This window comes from Rousettus aegyptiacus, unplaced genomic scaffold, assembly GCF_014176215.1.
Source record: "Rousettus aegyptiacus isolate mRouAeg1 unplaced genomic scaffold, mRouAeg1.p scaffold_m13_p_8, whole genome shotgun sequence".
NCBI classification, from domain to species: Eukaryota; Metazoa; Chordata; class Mammalia; order Chiroptera; family Pteropodidae; genus Rousettus; species Rousettus aegyptiacus.
Genome location: NW_023416311.1, coordinates 46,033,939 through 46,051,571, shown reverse-complemented (window position 1 = coordinate 46,051,571; position 17,633 = coordinate 46,033,939). Strand labels below are relative to the sequence as shown.

At 35.6% G+C, this 17,633-nt stretch overlaps 2 protein-coding genes and 1 pseudogene across 4 annotated transcripts in view; 2 read left to right on the top strand and 1 right to left on the bottom strand.

Moving 5' to 3' along the window:
- The window catches only part of FBXL17 (F-box and leucine rich repeat protein 17), a 444,087-nt gene that overhangs the window by 297,964 nt on the left and 128,490 nt on the right, over positions 1-17,633 (bottom strand). For all 3 annotated transcript variants that reach the window (XM_036225333.1, XM_036225332.1, XM_016137227.2), the window contains exon 5: positions 16,605-16,712. In XM_036225333.1, the coding sequence (XP_036081226.1) occupies positions 16,605-16,712 (108 nt within the window). The remainder of the gene's footprint in view (positions 1-16,604; positions 16,713-17,633) is intronic.
- On the top strand, positions 14,956-15,074 carry LOC118607615 (annotated as a pseudogene).
- LOC118606423 (E3 ubiquitin-protein ligase RNF113A-like) lies at positions 15,221-16,269 on the top strand. Its single transcript, XM_036225334.1, has one exon. The coding sequence runs from the start codon at positions 15,221-15,223 to the stop codon at positions 16,244-16,246; it is 1,026 nt and encodes a 341-aa protein (XP_036081227.1). The 3' UTR covers positions 16,247-16,269.

The window sequence follows — 17,633 nt, the reverse complement described above, 5'->3', positions numbered from 1 at the left end:
AAAAAAAAAAAGCACTAACATCAATAGCGTCCTGAGCCACCTGGGACAGTTACAAGCTGGCTTCCTTTCCTACCACAGCATAGTTCAGCCTTCATAGCTCCAGCGCACATCCTCTGTAAAACTTCCTGGGATGCCCACAGTCAAAGTAAGAGACTCTGCCTTCTGTACACCCATTGATGTTGCACATTACCCCACCAAAGCCTTAAACACACTGTTTTATCATTTGGTCTAATTAAATGTATGTTCCTCCCAATGGAGTCAAAGGCAAGCTACTGTAGGTCAGGGACAACGTCATACTCACTTTTGTGACACCAGGGCCTAACACAGTGGTAAGTGCATCAGGCACATTTACTAAATGCTTGTTGCTGAATGAGGAAATTTGAATTCAAGATCAAAACTTTAAAGATAATTTCATTTATTTAAGTTTCCAAAAATCAAGTCTCTTTGTCTTTCATCTATATCAAATGCAGGACCTGCAGCTCTGAAGCTCCTTGTTTTTAAAAGTGATATATTTGAACAAAAACTTCACTAAGATGTAAGCATTAAATAATTTTTTAAAATTCTCATTTCACACAATTAAAGTTCATTTTAGAACAAGGAGCATAATCAGTTCTCTATTTATATATTTGTTCTTAAAATGAAGAACATTTTAAAAGAAAAAAAAAAAGCTGCTGTATGTCGTAAGGGTTCTGATGTGTGTGGCAGGAATTTTGAGTAGTTTACCAAAATTTTAATCACTGTCTTCTGCTGCAGAAATATGAATTTGTTAATTGGATTTCTGCTCCTTGGTAAACCAATTCAGAACGGATGCTCTGCTCCTCCTCTTGCACTGTGGCTGGCAGCACAGTCTCTAATTGACTTTTTTCTAGGAATTTCCTTTCCACCAAATTTCTTTCTTTTCTCCATGTAAGATTTGTAGAGCTCATAACAAACTACAAACAGAACTTAAGGTTAGCAGCACTAAGCAGCCCTGTCACTTTTTTAACTAACAAGAGCTAAGAAACAGAACTTTTCCTCAATTAAAAAATAAAATGCTCACACTATTCTATTCATGTAAGAAAAAAAATCAATGCTTAATAAATTAGGGGTAAATTAAGTCAAATGTGAATGCAAACAAGGAGAGAATACTTCATCTAATCGGACTGGTTGTGTACATCTCTTTCATTTTCTCATACCCCGTTAGGAGATCTATTTTTTTAAAAAAATAAAAAGATAATCTATAGAATTTTAACCCATTTAGTCACTTGCATCCACTTATCACACTTCGATGTGTTAAAAGTTTTGGGAATATATTCCCAATAAAAGTTTCACAACCTTATTTTTAAAAGTAGTAAAATAACTGAAATGCCTTTAGCCTAAAAGCTTATCATATCCAAGCCAAGTGACCTGTACATTGACTTCTTGATCTTATACCATTAAACCAAATGTCAAATTATTTTGTTCTTTATTTCTAAATGTATAAAGCTAAAAAACAAAGGAATGACATTAATGATTTTTAATTAAAAAAAAATTATGGCATATATTTTTATTTTCTGGAATTCCAAAAATGTTAAAGAAATGTTGTACATACTCTCTAAAATGTCTTTTTTTTTTTCTTTCTTCCTGGTTGAGAATATACTACTGGGACTCACCTTCACGTCAAAAATCTCTTAGCCCTTGAACTCTTCATTTCTGGCATCAGCCTGAAGCCAAAGCTTAGAGTAAAAAATATCGTAAACCTTAATTTCAGAAATTGGTGCTCCTATACTATGACCAGGTTGTTTCAGAGAGTGTGAGCCAAAAAGCCCTGGCACACAGGATGCTAAGCACCAGCTGAGCCACTTCCTAGCTTCGGGCCTTCCATACTCCTAGAAAAAGATGGCCTAACACATGGAGGAGCAGCATGGGGCCTTGTCAAGAGATGCCTGCAGCTTCTCTCTGGGGGTTACCACATAGGTCTGGTTCACCCTATGTCACCCAGGAAGAAAATGACTAACCTAGGATCCATCAACAGCTTTCACTCCTCTCAATCTCTAAACCATTTGTATGAGAAGAAACATTCCGAAACTATACACAATTATTCCCCAAATCGTCCCTCCACCGAAACCCCAAATAAAGCCCTAAATATCCTTTCCAGTCGGAAAACAAATCTGATACTAACAATCTAAAACTGAATCGATCAGATCACTCCTACTGGAAAGTAATCACAAAATCTCATCCTAAAAAAAGCAGGATGCAGGTTGAGAAAAAATTACTATTTCTTCCATAATCTTCATTTCTGGCATTGTAATTGATTTAATTATTAATAATATTATCAAAGTGCTCCAATCACCTATGATAATACAAGAATTTTCCAGGTGAAAAATACCTAAAAAGACTCAAACTTTTTAAAGTGCATATAAGGATTTAAACTCAAAATCTACATGAAGAGCTCTTGAAACACTGAATCAGATCCCATTTGTTTTACTTAGTTTATCTTTGTTCTATAATAACAATTTCAAGAAGCAACTGCATTTGGCTTATAATATATTAAAACTTAGAATAGAAGTTTTAGTTCCTGAGTCTCCTAATCACACTCAATGTTAAGAGCTGGAAGTGAATAATCTGAAATTCTAGGTTAATGACTATGCTATAGTAGTATATCAGTTTTCAAAAGAGATAGTAAACCAGGAAACATGTTTATCAAGTTTTCTTTGATATTAAATGTTGTAGAACAAGAAATTACATTATCATTAAAGTAGATAGTGAAAATGCAAAGTTAGTGTGTCTTATGGCAGAAGACAAATAAGAGAATGAAAGTTATCTGTGTAATGTAAAGCAGTTTTCTAAAATAAACTGCAAAAATTTTATAACTTTGATTTATACATTAAAGTACTACTTTCTGATACAAAGAATTATCCATCTGTAATGTTGTTCTCACAATCAATTTTGCCCATCTATGAGTTGAAAAGCTTCAACCAATTAAGATAAAATTAAAAATCACAATATTTAGTGTACATCTAAGGTAAAACTCTAAATATTGATTTATTATTTACTTTAAGATTATGTACTTTAAGTCATTTAAACCTTCTCACATCAATAAAAAGCATAACTAGAATTTTTGAAAATTAAAAATATAAGCTGAAGTACTGACATAACTGCATGTTATTTTTTTGTCAGTGAAAACCATCAAGGTATTTAAATTAACCAGTAACTAATAACAAATAACATAAATAATTAGTTCACAAAAATTAACTTCTTATTTAGTAAAATATTTTTCTTTACATTTGCCTCTGTGAATTGACATTATACATTGTAGCTCTGGGAAACCATTTAAATTTTATTCTTGCTAGAAGTATGTATCTTTTTATAATTAGGCAGCTAGCCCTCTATTCTATTCTTGAGATTCACCATGACCGACCTTGTAGCTTCATTTCTCTTAATTGTCATATAGCTACTATCCCTCTCTCTCTAGTTATAGTTCATCTAGATCCAGGACAGAAATATGACCACTGATAGTCTAACAAAAGATCAAGCTGAATTTAAATCTTATATAATGTGCAATTCTCTGCTTGTGCTTTGATCTCCATCATTACAAGATTCTCGGAAAGGAAATAAATATCAGTTCTATTTTCTCAAATGTACTCTCTTGTAAGAAACACAAAGAACACAGAAAGGAAGATGTATTAGGGTCTAAACAAGAAAACAGAAACTACTACAAGTATTTATTAAATTACAATAAGGGAATTTAAGGTAATTGGTTATTCTGATGAAGTAGAAGCTGAGAAGATGAACTGGAGAGGCTAGGGTATGCCAGAGATTTAACAATAGCAGGAAGCCATGAGCACTCCAAGGCTGAAGGTTCAAGAGGAGTCACCCAATACAATCTGGAACTGCAGGGGATCTCTCCAGAGATGGAACCATGGAGGAGATAAGAAAAAGCTGTTGCCAAAAATGCTACCTGAGAGAGGGAGGGAGAGAAATACTCTAGTTTTCCCTCCCTTTGGCCTTTCTGCCTCCCACTAAATGCAGCCTGCAAAGTGAAGCCTCTTATGATATAGAAGAGCATGCTTAGAGAGAAGAAAGAATCTGAGAACAAACAGACCTAGGAACAGAAGAAAGCAAAAAGAAAGAAGGGGGAAGGGGAGCCATTTTCCAACAATAAAAAGAAGTAATCAATATAATAGGAGTTCTTTATAACCAAGGAGAAGGAATAATTGCGAAAAAGTATTCCTGCACCTAGACTGAGAAACCTAGGGCCCTGATCAACTTTGTTTTCTTCTTTGAGCCAGATAAAAGCTGTAAGAGTCATAACTTGAGCTGCTTTCTCAGGCACAGGAATACTGTTTCGTTTCTAAAGATCCAAGATTGATCGCCAAGTGTATGTGAAAAAGTACTTCTGATCAAACATAATAACAGCGCATTTCCTCTAATGAATATAACACAGAATGTTCCAGTGGGGAGCTTTTTCTCAGGAAAAAAAAAATGTTGTTGGTCATTCATCCCACTAGGATACAATCAATTGAAAAGAAGTCTACAGTAGGAGAAGCAGCTGTTTCTGAAGGTTTTGTAAATACTCTGTGATCAACAACTTTTGTGTAAATGCCTGTGATACCTCTGGGCTGGAGAGCAAACATGTGAAGAGCTCAATTGCCTTTAGTCAATGGACTCTACTGGACTCTATTATTAGGCCAGTGTGTCTGGAGAAGAGGGAGCTCAGAACTTTATTCCAAAAAGTATTATGGAAAATAATGAGTAGTAATATGTAGGCCCAAATACTGGTTAAATATTGACGTTCCAAGCTAAAATTTCAGAACACACACCCCTACTGTAATGTAAATACCTTAACTTTTGACTAACAGAGAGTTACTATAAAAATGAATTCTCTATTTTCAAAGAATGTGATTATACTAAAGACATGACATAATCTTCCCTTCCTTATCCAGGAGCCCCTTTACATCATCATTCTAAACATCATACAACGTTAAATAAAACTGTAAAGAAAAATCTGATTGTATTCTACATGATTAAGGATTGACACACTGAGGGTATGTACTTTGTTTAAACATCTGTGTGAATAAATATATAATATGTACACACTCAGGCACCCCCCTGTGGCTGACCTATCCAGGTCAAGCGAAAATAGTACTTAAATAAGATAACTGAATTAATTAAAACCAAAATACTGTTAAATATCTTATAAATGTTCCAAAATAAATCAATAATTGTCAATGTTTGTAGTCAATTAACTGTTTTTTAAATTAATTGGATTCTATCAACTGTAATTCTCAGTAAGTGTTTAAATAATAAATGAGATCTGCTAATTTGTTTTTCTTGAGTAGTATATTTCCTTTTTAAGCTATATAAGCCCCAAATATGGTTTCCCTAATTTATACAGTCTATTCTGTTGATTTAGAGATGAGACCCCATCCATGTCCAATATCGCTATTTTTGTATAAACCATAAGACTAAGCAAGGTAGACTCACAATGCTCCTTAAATAAAGTTTCTGTCAAAAAACAGTACGAATGAATTAACATTCTAAGAGGGCATGAACAACTCCTAACATCTTTCTTGGATAAAGACTGGCTTCCTGTATTAAAGACCAGATAAGTATAGTTGAAATCCATTTTTATAAGGACATCTGTAACAAAAACCACAATTTATAAACAAATGTGCAATAAAAATTCAAGGAGTGAACTGAGGATAATAAGCAAAGTAAACTAATATTTAAAATATAAAGCCAAGATCCAAGAAAGGCCCTTTCGAAAAAGATTGCCCACTTTCCTCATTTTATATTTATATATTTATATTTTTATATTAAAGCTCGAAGCAACTATTTTCTCAAAGAACAAATACGACAAAGAAAGTCATTTGTTCATTTTACTTGTTAGGACTTTCAGAAACTGAGTAATTTGAAAGATGAATTCATTTATTTCACTAGTGTCACATTGATACATCCTGCGACTGTAGTTGCTGAAATTAAAATGAAGCACAAACACATATACATTACAACTAGAGTGTGAGTAATAGAGTTACAAAATACAAAAAGAGTAGCCCTCCTGGACATGTATTACTGACTTAAGAGAATGAATAAAATAAATGTGATAAACTATTACAGCTTATGTAAACACTGCCTATACAATTTAGAAAAATAAAAATCAAAGTCACTAATTTGTGAAATAATAATAATGTACAACAGTATATTCCCAATTCGGTCCACTGCTATGCACGAATTTTTAATAATAATTTTATTAAAATACTATTTTAGTTGTTCAGAGTATTAAACAAATCATCAAATAACCCTTAAAAGGTCAGCAGGGAAAGAAAAAAAAAACGAAGAGCAGACAAATAGTTATTAATCTTAACATTTGGCACTCAGGTAAAAACAAGGTTTATAAAGGTTTTAAGGTAAGACTTATTTTCATGAAAATTATTTTACATTTTTATTTTAATGAAAGAATAAGTGGGATAGGACTAAAGAGTTATAAAGAACTTTTATATACCATGATTAATATTTTTCACAGTAACTAATTCATTCATTTATTTATTTTTCAACTGCTTCTTTAGTTATGTGTCAGCACTCTTCCTCTACAACCCTAGAAGGAGACAGATGCTAGCATTATCCTCATTTTAGAGATAAGGAAATTTACGCAAAGAGATTAGGTAATTTGCCTAAAGTCATACAATCTATGGTCGCATCACTAAGCTTTGATGACAGCAATAAGTGGTTTGCTCTCTGTTGCCAACTTTGAAGAAAAAATTAATGGATCAGACCTAGATATTCTGAACACTCGGTTTTTGGCTCAACTCTTTAACTCTTGGAAACCTAAAAAAGAACCAAAGGCATCGTCATGCAATAACACCCTACATGATACTCACTGGGCCATACTCACAAGGAAATATTTCAGAGCTGAATGAATTTAAGAATACATAGTTTTCATTTTTCAAACATCACTCAAACACTGTAATCGATCAGAAACAGATAAAATGATAGTCTATGAATAATAGCAATATCACCTCTAAAGTAGCAAAATAGTATGTTTTCCTTTAGAATAAGACATTCTAAACAGAACAGTTATTTGGAAATTTAAAAAGAAAGTTCATCTTTTATTTGTAGTCTCTGAGTAAATAAGAAAAAGAAAATGAAAACTGAGTTAGCTACATGAAGATATTCTTTCAGTTATTAAATTGACTGAAAAAAATCTATTTTATTTTCCTTTATAAAACATTTCATATTTTCAATCATAAGCACTTGTAAAATATGTGTGTTTAAGTTCTTTAAATGTGATTATGGTCCAAGAAAATACCAGAAGTTCGGATATTTTGTTTAGCTGTGTTACCTTCCCCCAAAAAAACTGTTTAAAAACAAAAACTAGTAAATATAAAAAATTTCAACCAAATCGACACTCGATACATCCCAAGAACTCAGTTCAGGTTTATAAACTGAATAACGGAGGCAACAAAAAGATTTAATGTAGCATCAGAATTAATATTAACTAATTAATAAAAACGACACATCAACAATCTAAAAAGGAAATACATCTATCTTTAAGTTATGAAAAATATGAAAGTTTTATATAGCATTTCATCAATGACATGTCATTTCACCATTACGCAAGTAAATATCTCTTACTGATAAAGATTTTAAATTTTATCAAAAATTCTTTGCTATCTTCCTTAATAATCATTTAAAATAAGATCTTCCTGAGAGAAAAAAAAATGACGTAGATGATAGAGGCTCTGTTCATCTCTCTAGCAACCAAATAAAAGTTGTGACAGAAACAAGGAGCACCAACAAGGAAAAAATCACCTGGGATCTTGATGAACAACAAGCCATACAACCAGGGAGAAATCCAAGACAGCACCCTGCAACGGCAGAAAGTAAGATGGCGCGAGGATACAGGGCTGCCGGGTCCGAAATCAGTGGCGGCAGCAGAAGCCTCTTAAAGGGGCCCCGTGAGCCGATTTTCACGGTTACAGACCTGCTCGGTCAGAGCACCAGTGCCAATTCGGCTGCACGCAGGGGGTAGCAGGGACTTATAGGAAGACATTGTTGAAGTGAGGGCCGAGATGAGACTCGCTCAGTATAGAAGTGCCAGCAGTATCCACTGTTCCCTGTTGAGCCCACCCACCTCCCAGTGCACCTGATACAGAGCCACCATAGCCATAACATGATCAAACTGGATAACAGAGGTTGCTCCACACAGAGGATTCCCTGAAACCCCGCCTACCTCAACTTGGGCCCCAGCCAAGCCACATCCGGGTATAGCCTCTGAGAGTCAGGTGCTCCTTGTTGAGCAGCGCCTAGATTCACACTGGAGTCAGCTGGCCTCGGTTTCTGGTGTGGCCTTTTGAGGCAACTATAAGTGTAGCATCTGTAGATTGCTTGCTGAATCTTGACAGGTAGCCCTGGAGGGGCAGAGGCTTGAGCTAAATTTGGCCTGTAGCTGAACCCCTCTCAGGACTGTGCCACTGGACACCTACTTCACAAATCCACATTAATAAGGCTGGGAGACTTAGGAGCTTTGCTTAGTACATAGAAACAGACATGGAAAGGCAGCCAAAATGGGAAGACAAAGAAGCAGAAACCATATGACAGAACAGAACAGAGATCCAGATATAATGAAGCCAAGTAATCTAACAGATGCAGAGTTCAAAATACTAGCTATAAAGATGCTCAATGAACTTTTGGGAAATGTAGAGAACTCCAACAAAGAGATAAAAATGGAAATGGAAATTATAAAAGGGAACCTGTCTGAAATAGAGAACACATTATCTGAGATGAGAAGTATATTAAATGGAATAAACAAAGGAATAAACAAAGTGAATAAAGAAGAGGATCACATGCCCTATCTAGAGGACAGGACAGCCAACCAGGACACTCAATCAGAATGGCAAGAAAAAATATGCCAAGATTAAAAATTATTTTAGGAGAATATGGGACACTATTAAGGATCCAAATATTCATCTAATTGGCATATGTGAAGGAAATCAGGATGTTTAACAGCAGTTTGAAGAAATAATGATGGAAAACTTCCCTAATCTGGTGAAGGAAATGGACATAAAACCCCAGGAAGCTCAGAGAATCCCAAAAATCAGGAATCCAAAGAGGCCCACACCAACACACATCATAATTAAAATGCCAAAGGTTAAATACAAAGAAAGAATATTAAAAGCAGCAAGAGAAAAACAAATAATTACATATAAGGGAACATCCATAAGACCGGCAGCTGATTTCTCAAAAGAAACTATGCAGGACAGAAGAGCTTGGCAAAAAATATTTGACATGATGAAGACCCAGGATATACAACCAAGAACACTTTATCCAGCAAAGCTATCATTTAGAGTTGAAGGACAGATAAAGAGCTTCTCAGACAAAAATAATCTAAAGGAATTTATCACCACCAAGCCAGAATTACAGGAAATGTTAGAGGGACTTCTTTAAGAAGAAAAAACATGTATCAAAAACAACTACCTTCAAATCAATAAGTATTGTAAACGGAAAAGAATTAAGTGCTCCAACCAAAAGATGGAGTGGATAAAAGGATAAGAAAATAAGACTCATACATATGAAAAGGAAGGGGATGGACCTCGAAGGTATTTAAGTCAGACAAAGAAAGATAAACACTATAAGATTTCACATATATGCAGAATTTAAGGAATAAAAAGAACAAACTAATCAAAAACAGACTCACAAATATAGTGGACAATTTGGTGCCAAACAGAGAGGAGGGGGGTTTAGGGGGATTGGACAATGCAGTGAAGGGTTAAAGAAGTACAAATTAGTAGCTGATGGATGGTCCCAGGGATGGGAAGCACGGTATAGGGAATACAGTTAGCATTAATACATTAGCTAGGTGGAGGGTCAGGGATGGAGGGAGTAATTGGGGGGATCGTTTTACTAACTATATAGATGTCTAACCAATGTACTGTATACTTGAAACTAATTAAAATTTTAAAAATAAAAATAAATAAATAAATAAACTAATAAAAAAATAAAGTCTTCCTGAATGAAATAATTTGAAATAATTTTGAAATAAATCAATTCATAACGGATACATGGCACTGAATTCAGGGACTCACAGCATTTCTGAGGTTTGCACTCCAAATAACTTGCCACTTTGACATTTCAGACTCCATAAGCCTATTTGTTCAACTGATTTTTAAATTAATATTATGTTAATATAATACTATTATCCTGAGCATCTCCTATGTTATTATGCAATCTTACAAAGTATGATATTGAATAGTATGATTTTATCATGCTACATCAACAACAACATTTAAAACTTTTTGACCCTTTAAAGGCTTCTTCCTATTAGAGAAATTTTCAAATATAAACAAAAGTAATGAGAACAGTGTAATGAAGCCACATGTCCTGTAACAGAGATCAATTATCTACATTTTGCATTTCTGTCTCCTTTATAGGCCTAGCCACTCTTCTTTTAATCCTCTTTGTAATATTTTAAACCAAATCCCTAACATTTTGTCATTTCACTAATAAATACTCACATATACATTTCTTATTGATGAAGATTTTAAAATACAACAAATATTTGGTAGAATTCACCAGTGAGCAATTTGGGCCTATAGTATTATTAAAAGGAAGGTTTTTAACTACTAATGCAATTTCTTTCAGAGATATTAAGGTAATCTATTTTTTCTTTAGTGAGCTTTGGAAGTTTGTATCTTTCAAATAAATCTTCCATTTCATCGAATTTGTTGAATTTATAAGGTATAAAGATGTCCATAATATTCCTGTTATATATTTAATATCTGTAGAATCTGTAAATTATGTCATCCTCTGAGTCATGGCATTGGAATTTGTGCTCTCTACATATCTTCTTTTTTCTTAATTGGTCTAAAGAGAGATTTATCAGTTTTATCTATTTTTTAAAGAACCAGCTTTTGGTTTTATTAATTTTTCTCTGTAATTTTTATTTTCCATATCACTTTTCCACTTGAATCTTTATTGTTTCCTTTCCTCTGATTATGCAGTCTTCTTTTTCAAGTTTTATAAGGTAGAAGCTAACCTCAATGATTTGAAACTTTTCTTTTTCTCTTACATAGGTATTTAGTGCTATTACAGTAGTCTCCCCCTTATTCACGGGAGGTACATCCAAGATTCCCAAAGAATACCTGAAACTGTGACAGTACCAAAACCTATATGTACTGTATTTTACAATACATACATACTATGATAAAGTTTAATTTATAAATTAGACAAGAGATTAACAACATAGAAGAAAAATTATAACAATATACTATAATAAAAATTATGTGAATGTGGTCTGTCTCTCTCTTCTCTCCCTTTCTCAAAATATCTTTATGGTATTATAAGTACAGTGTAAACATGATGGACAAAAGGATGATTCACCTCCTGGAGCAGGACAGCGCAAGATTTCATCACACTACTCATAACAATGCACAATTTAAAACAAATTTTTTATTTCTAGAATTTTCCACCTAATATTTTTCAGACTGCAGTTGACCATGGGCAACTTAGACAGCAGAAAGCAAAACTGCAGATAAATGGAGGACTACCATAATTTATCTAAAGAGTATTTTAGCAGCATCACACTAAACTCGATGTGTTGTATTTTCATTCTCATTTAGTTCAAAATATTTTCTAACTTCTGATTTTTTCTTTACTCATGGGGTTATTTAGGATTGGATGCACAAGGGATATCATCCACAAATCTATGAGATTCTCTATGCCATTCTCTCCAGTCCAGGACTCTGTCCTCTAAACTCTGGCTGCCTTGGTCTTCCTGGACTTTCTATTCTGTCTCAACTCAGTCTCCAGAGTTTTACGTGGGTCACTCTCTCCTGTGCTGCATCAAACACAGGCAATCATAGGGCTCCTCATGTTAGTTTCTCATATCTCAGGCATCATTGTTTCACATATTTCATATGCTTTGTCTCGTTTTTTTAGTTGTTTCAGGGAAGAGAGTAAATCTGGTCCCTATTACTCCATCTTAGTTGGAAGAAGAAATACAGTTTTGTTTTGTTTTATATATATATCATTACGAACTCATGATTTTTATATATTTTGTTTGTATATTGCAATCCATTGCAATCATTTTCCTTTTTGCTGTTCGAAGTATGACAACTTCAGCCAATGGCAGCCACCACATGTTGGCTTTTGCGTCCTTTTGTTTCTACCAGTCCCTTTAATGCAAATGATATTTAGGCACTATTGTATAGACATTTGGGGTAATTATATATTTGCATTTGCTAAACTTGTCTTTAAAAAGTAGGAGAGCAAGAAAGCAACATAGAAATGTTTTACATTTACAAATATGTACACTGCAATAAAAAATACACCTGTGTTGAAGAAGACTCAATTCTGCCACATACAAGTCACTAACATTCTTACCTATTAAATGGAGATCTTAAACGTTCTTATTATTGCTTCCTAAATATGAATCTCCAAGTTTCCACACACAGTCCAATAAATAAGATTTTACCTTCTCAAACTGTGTACATTCAACCTAAGCTATTTTTGGACTCTGATTTACATAGTCATAGCAGCCTAGAAGGAAGGCCTCCTACTCCAATATGATTTGATAGTAGCAAAATCTATCTGAAGACTAGGAGTGTGTCATCAATAAATACTGCAAAGTAAATAAGTCTCCGTAAACTGAGCACATCGAAGTAAAATTTAAGTCCAAGGGACCACAGTAATAGGATATCAATATTCTTCCACATATTCCTAATTTTCTGTCTCCCTGACCCTGGTTTAACAATCTAAGTTGCCACAAATCCCCAAGTGTCCTTTCTAACTTATGAAATACTTCACATTTTTTAGTTTCAGTGAAACCCCTACACAGTCTCTTTCAGATCAATGATTCTTAAATTCATAGATTCTTCTGGGTGTAAGAAACTCTAAAGACAGACCATCTAGTCCAGGTGTATCTCTTCATAGATAGGAAACTAAAGCACAGAACCTTATGGCACTTGCCTCTTCTATTAGCAAACCAAAAACCAGAGACTTGGTAAAGTATTATAACTTAGAGATAGAAAGATTGAGATTTTTTAAATCACACAACATTAAACACATCTAGACCAACAGCTCTCAACACTCTGTACCTGGCTGTTCCCTAATCGTTTATTTAAAAATTATATGCCATGATGATAGCAAATTATTTAGAGACTATATACTGTAGTGATAATAATGGTAACAATTTTTTAAGAGCATTTATAAATTTTCAAATATTTTGTGAATGTAAATTACATTTTGTGTAATGTCTTAGTATGAAAACACTTTGTTAGAATGCAGATATTTTAACCAAAAAAAAAAAAGCTTTTATTATATTAAAACCTGAGTCCTACCTACCCCTGATCTCAAGAGATAAAACTAAAATAGTTTTGCAAAAGCTATGTGTGTTTAAAATGCTATCTTGCCTTTGCTTGAATCCAAGAAAGTCATCAATATTATACCACAAACCAGTCTTCTCGACAGAACAAAGACTTTGTTGAGCAACAGAGATGATTCTAAAACCTTTAAGGACCAGCTTTGATATGAATCCAGAAGATTCTGACTGCTGACAGGACAAACCACACCAATCCTGGACTATAATCTTAGAACCTTCTCAGCAAACTGAGTCTTCCAATACAGACATTAGCTTAGCTGCTACTTTGTCAGAGAGAATAATTCCGATCTTTTAAGTATAAATGTACCATAATTTTTGGCCATCTCAAAATGTTCCAGGAAGCACTTACTGATCCAGTAAGTCTTGATTTGTCTTTATTGAGTACAATTTCGAATGACTGTAAAAATCCTACATATGGTCATTATAACACTTTTTGGGAACAATCTGTTCATCCAAAGGCATTTCTACTCTACACTAAAAACAACATTAGATGTGACTAGAAAAACATTTACCTACCAAGATGTTCAGGGCAAGGTTATAGGAAATGAATAAAAAATTATGGTTATATATGGTCTCGGCTACACTAAGATGTTCTGCTAGAGCAATAATTGAGAATAAGGTACCTATCCTCTCCACTGACTTTAGGTTCTGATCCTCAAAATACAATTAGAGCTGATCAGTCATTTAAAACACAAGACAATCACAGGCTTTCTTTTAGATACACTAGAACAGTGATTTCAAATTTTCTTCTCGAAGGTTACTCTGGTTTTCCAGCAATTTAGATATTATAGCATCTATTTTAATATTAGTAACTAATATTTACTTAGCAATCTCAATACTAAGGTGAGCACTTTGCATATATTACTTCAATTAATACCCTGAGTATTAATTTGCTGTTTAGCTAACAAGTGGCAGAGACAAGATCGAAACCCTAGCTAACAACAGAACCCAGGCTCCTATTTACTCTGCCTTGTTACTGTAGCTTTAGGTAACTCATAAACATTTGTTCTTTTCCTAGGGAGGAAAAAAAAATGATTTCCTACTATACTGTAAACTTAAAGACACCTGAAGAGACCAAGCCCAAACAGACCTGAATCATACCTGCTTTGTTTCAGCACTGTGCTGCTAGCACAGCAGTTTCTAATAGTAGTTAACTGAAGGGCGGTTAAATGAATAGGTTACTCAACTATTGAGTGGAAAAGGCAAGACTCACATCCATTCACTTAAGTACTATATAATAGTTAAAATCTATACAGTGACAAATTTTAGATAATACACAAGTTAATTTTATAGTAGCCAGTTTTTCATTACATGTATGTAAGAATTAACTTCTAATTATTTTACAGCTCTGGAAAGCAGTAGAGGTGGCACATAAGTGAGAGATTACAAAGAAACTAGCATTTTCATCATTGCTAAAATGAGAGATTTCATATATTTGGTATATATGAAAGGTATAAGATTAATTATATATACATATACATATATATATATTCGCCTCTCTTTTCACCTTACATATTTAGCTTAATCATATATACTGACCACATTCCCTTCTTAAAAGCCAAATGTTCAGAGGAACTAATGATATGTGAGCCATTAAAACTCCAATCAAAAAACCTTCTGCCTACCGTCATGCCGCCCTGACCAAGCCTGATGCCCTCTGACCTCGGAAGCTAAACAGGGTCAGGCCTGGTTAGTACTTGGATGGGAGACCACCTAGGAAGACCAGGTGCAGTAGGTGTAAAAAAAATTTTTTTAAAAGGTATTGTACACTGACAAGGTCCTTGCATTCTGTAAGGTCAACCAAGGGTTGCCTCGCCTAGGGGGAAAAAAAAAAAACTTCTGGCTCAGAATCCTGGGGCCATTTCCGGCGCTCAGGACTGGAAAATGGCAGAGCAACTTTCTCCCGGAAAGGCGCCAGTACAGGTACGCTCCTTCCTATTCAAAAAAACTGGGAGAAAAGGGGCTGCAGGCTGTCGGAGGCGCCCGGTCTGCGACCAAAAGCCCGGGGACAGCAGCAGCAGCAGCAGCGACGAAGGTAGCACTGTGGTTCGCCCGGAAAAGAAACCGGCGCCCCACAGTCCGATGATACGCAAGGCCCGCAGCCGCGGCGGACCGAGGGCGGCCTGCGGCCACGTGAGCGGTGACGAGGGGCCCGGAGGGGGGCAGGAGACAGAGCCCGAGAGTCTCGGCGTGGTCTACAAATCCACCCGCTCCGTGAAACCCGTGGGGCCAGAGGATATGGGGGCGACTGCAGTCTACCAGCTAGACACAGAGAAGGAGCGTGCGGCACAAGCCATCTTTGAACGCAGCCAGAAAATCCAGGAGATGCTGAGGGGCAAGGAAGATGACAGGATCTACCGGGGAATCAACAACTATCAGAAATACATGAAGCCCAAGGACACGTCTATCGGCAACGCTTCCTCCGGGATGGTGCGGAAGGGCCCCATCCGAGCGCCGGAGCATCTCCGTGCCACCGTGCGCTGGGATTACCAGCCCGATATTTGTAAGGACTACAAGGAGACTGGCTTTTGCGGCTTCGGAGACAGCTGCAAATTCCTTCATGACCGTTCAGATTACAAGCATGGGTGGCAGATCGAACGTGAGCTTGATGAGGGTCGTTATGGTGTCTCTGAGAATGAAAACTATGAAGTAGGAAGCGATGATGAGAAAATACCAGTCAAGTGCTTGATCTGTCGCCAGACCTTCCAAAACCCTGTTGTCACCAAGTGCAGGCATTATTTCTGTGAGAACTGTGCATTGCGGCATTTCCGCACCACCCCGCGCTGCTACATCTGTGACCAACCGACCAATGGCGTCTTCAATCCAGCGAAAGAATTGATTTCTAAACTGGGAAAGCATGGAGCTGCAGAAGAGGGTGGGGCTTCTGATTTCCCAGAAGAACCCCGATAAGGGCCCAATTATCATTAGTTTTCCCATTATACTCCAGTCTCAAAATAAATATTTTAGAAAATTTAAACAAAGCCTTCTAAATGCAATACATTAACATTTAAATCTTGTCACATATATCAGTTTCTTGAATACATATATTTCATAGTCATTAGCAATGAAAACACCAAAAAAGTAAGCTTGTTTAAATGAGAGATCATTTCAGAAAGGATAGGTTTGCTATTGTTGTTGCCTTAAACTGATTTTAATTTTATCAAACACTAGTTCACTTTTATTCCTCTTCCAAGTATGTTTAACAATGCTAGGACACTGATATGTATGATAACAGGAAACACTAAGGAAAAGTAGTCATGGTACCTACCTTGGTTAGGTGAATGACTCCTTTAGAAGTAACTGAACAACCCATGAAGCCAACATACTGAAGTTCAGGACAGTGCTCAGCAAATGCTTTCACTGACTGATCTGTCACCTAGGGAAGAGATATAAAGTTAATCAAGTTGGCATTCCAGTGAATTAAAGATTTGGCTTCTCAAATTCCCTCTGCCCAACTTGCACCATTAATATTTCCCTTTCCATCAGATCATTTGAATCGGTATACAAATATGCTGCAATATCTCTGTGGTTTAAAAAAAAAGATTCTCCCTTGACCCCACATCCTTTCTATCATCCCATGTTTTTCTGCATCATTGAGAAAACATCTTAAAGATGTCAACACTACCTACCTCCACTTTTTCATCTCTCTCAATAGATGTGTTTTTTATTGACATATAATTCACATAGCACACAATTCACCTTTTCAAAGTACAGTTCAGTAGTTTGGGTATATTCACAAGGTTGTGGGACCATAACCAACATCTAATTTCAGAACATGTTCATCACCACAAAAAGAAACCCCATACCCATTAGCAGTCACTCCCCTATTCTACCCGCCCCCCCCCCCCCACTCTCTAGCAACTTTCTGTTTCTATGGATTTGCCTAGTCTGGACATTTTTTATAATTGAAATTATATAATTGGTTCCTAAAGTACAACAATGGTCTCTTTATAAGGTTTCTGCCTTCAAGAAATCTGGTTTTACCCTTCACTCCTTCAAATTCTCTGGACTTGGATGGTATGGTGGTTAATTTTAAGTGTTAAGTTGACTCCACCATGAGGTGCCCAGATATTTAGTTAAATATCACCGGGGCAGTGTTTGTGAGGGTGTTTCTTGAATGGAACAAAAAGGCTGAGTAAGAAAGGATTTCTTCCCTTTACTTTTATTTCCTTCCCTTGCCTTCCCTTCTCTCTATCCCTGACTACCTTTGAGCTGGGACATTGGTCTCCTACCTTCAGACACAAATTCAGACGGGAACTGACGCTATCAGGTCTCTTGGCTTTTAGGCCCTTGGACT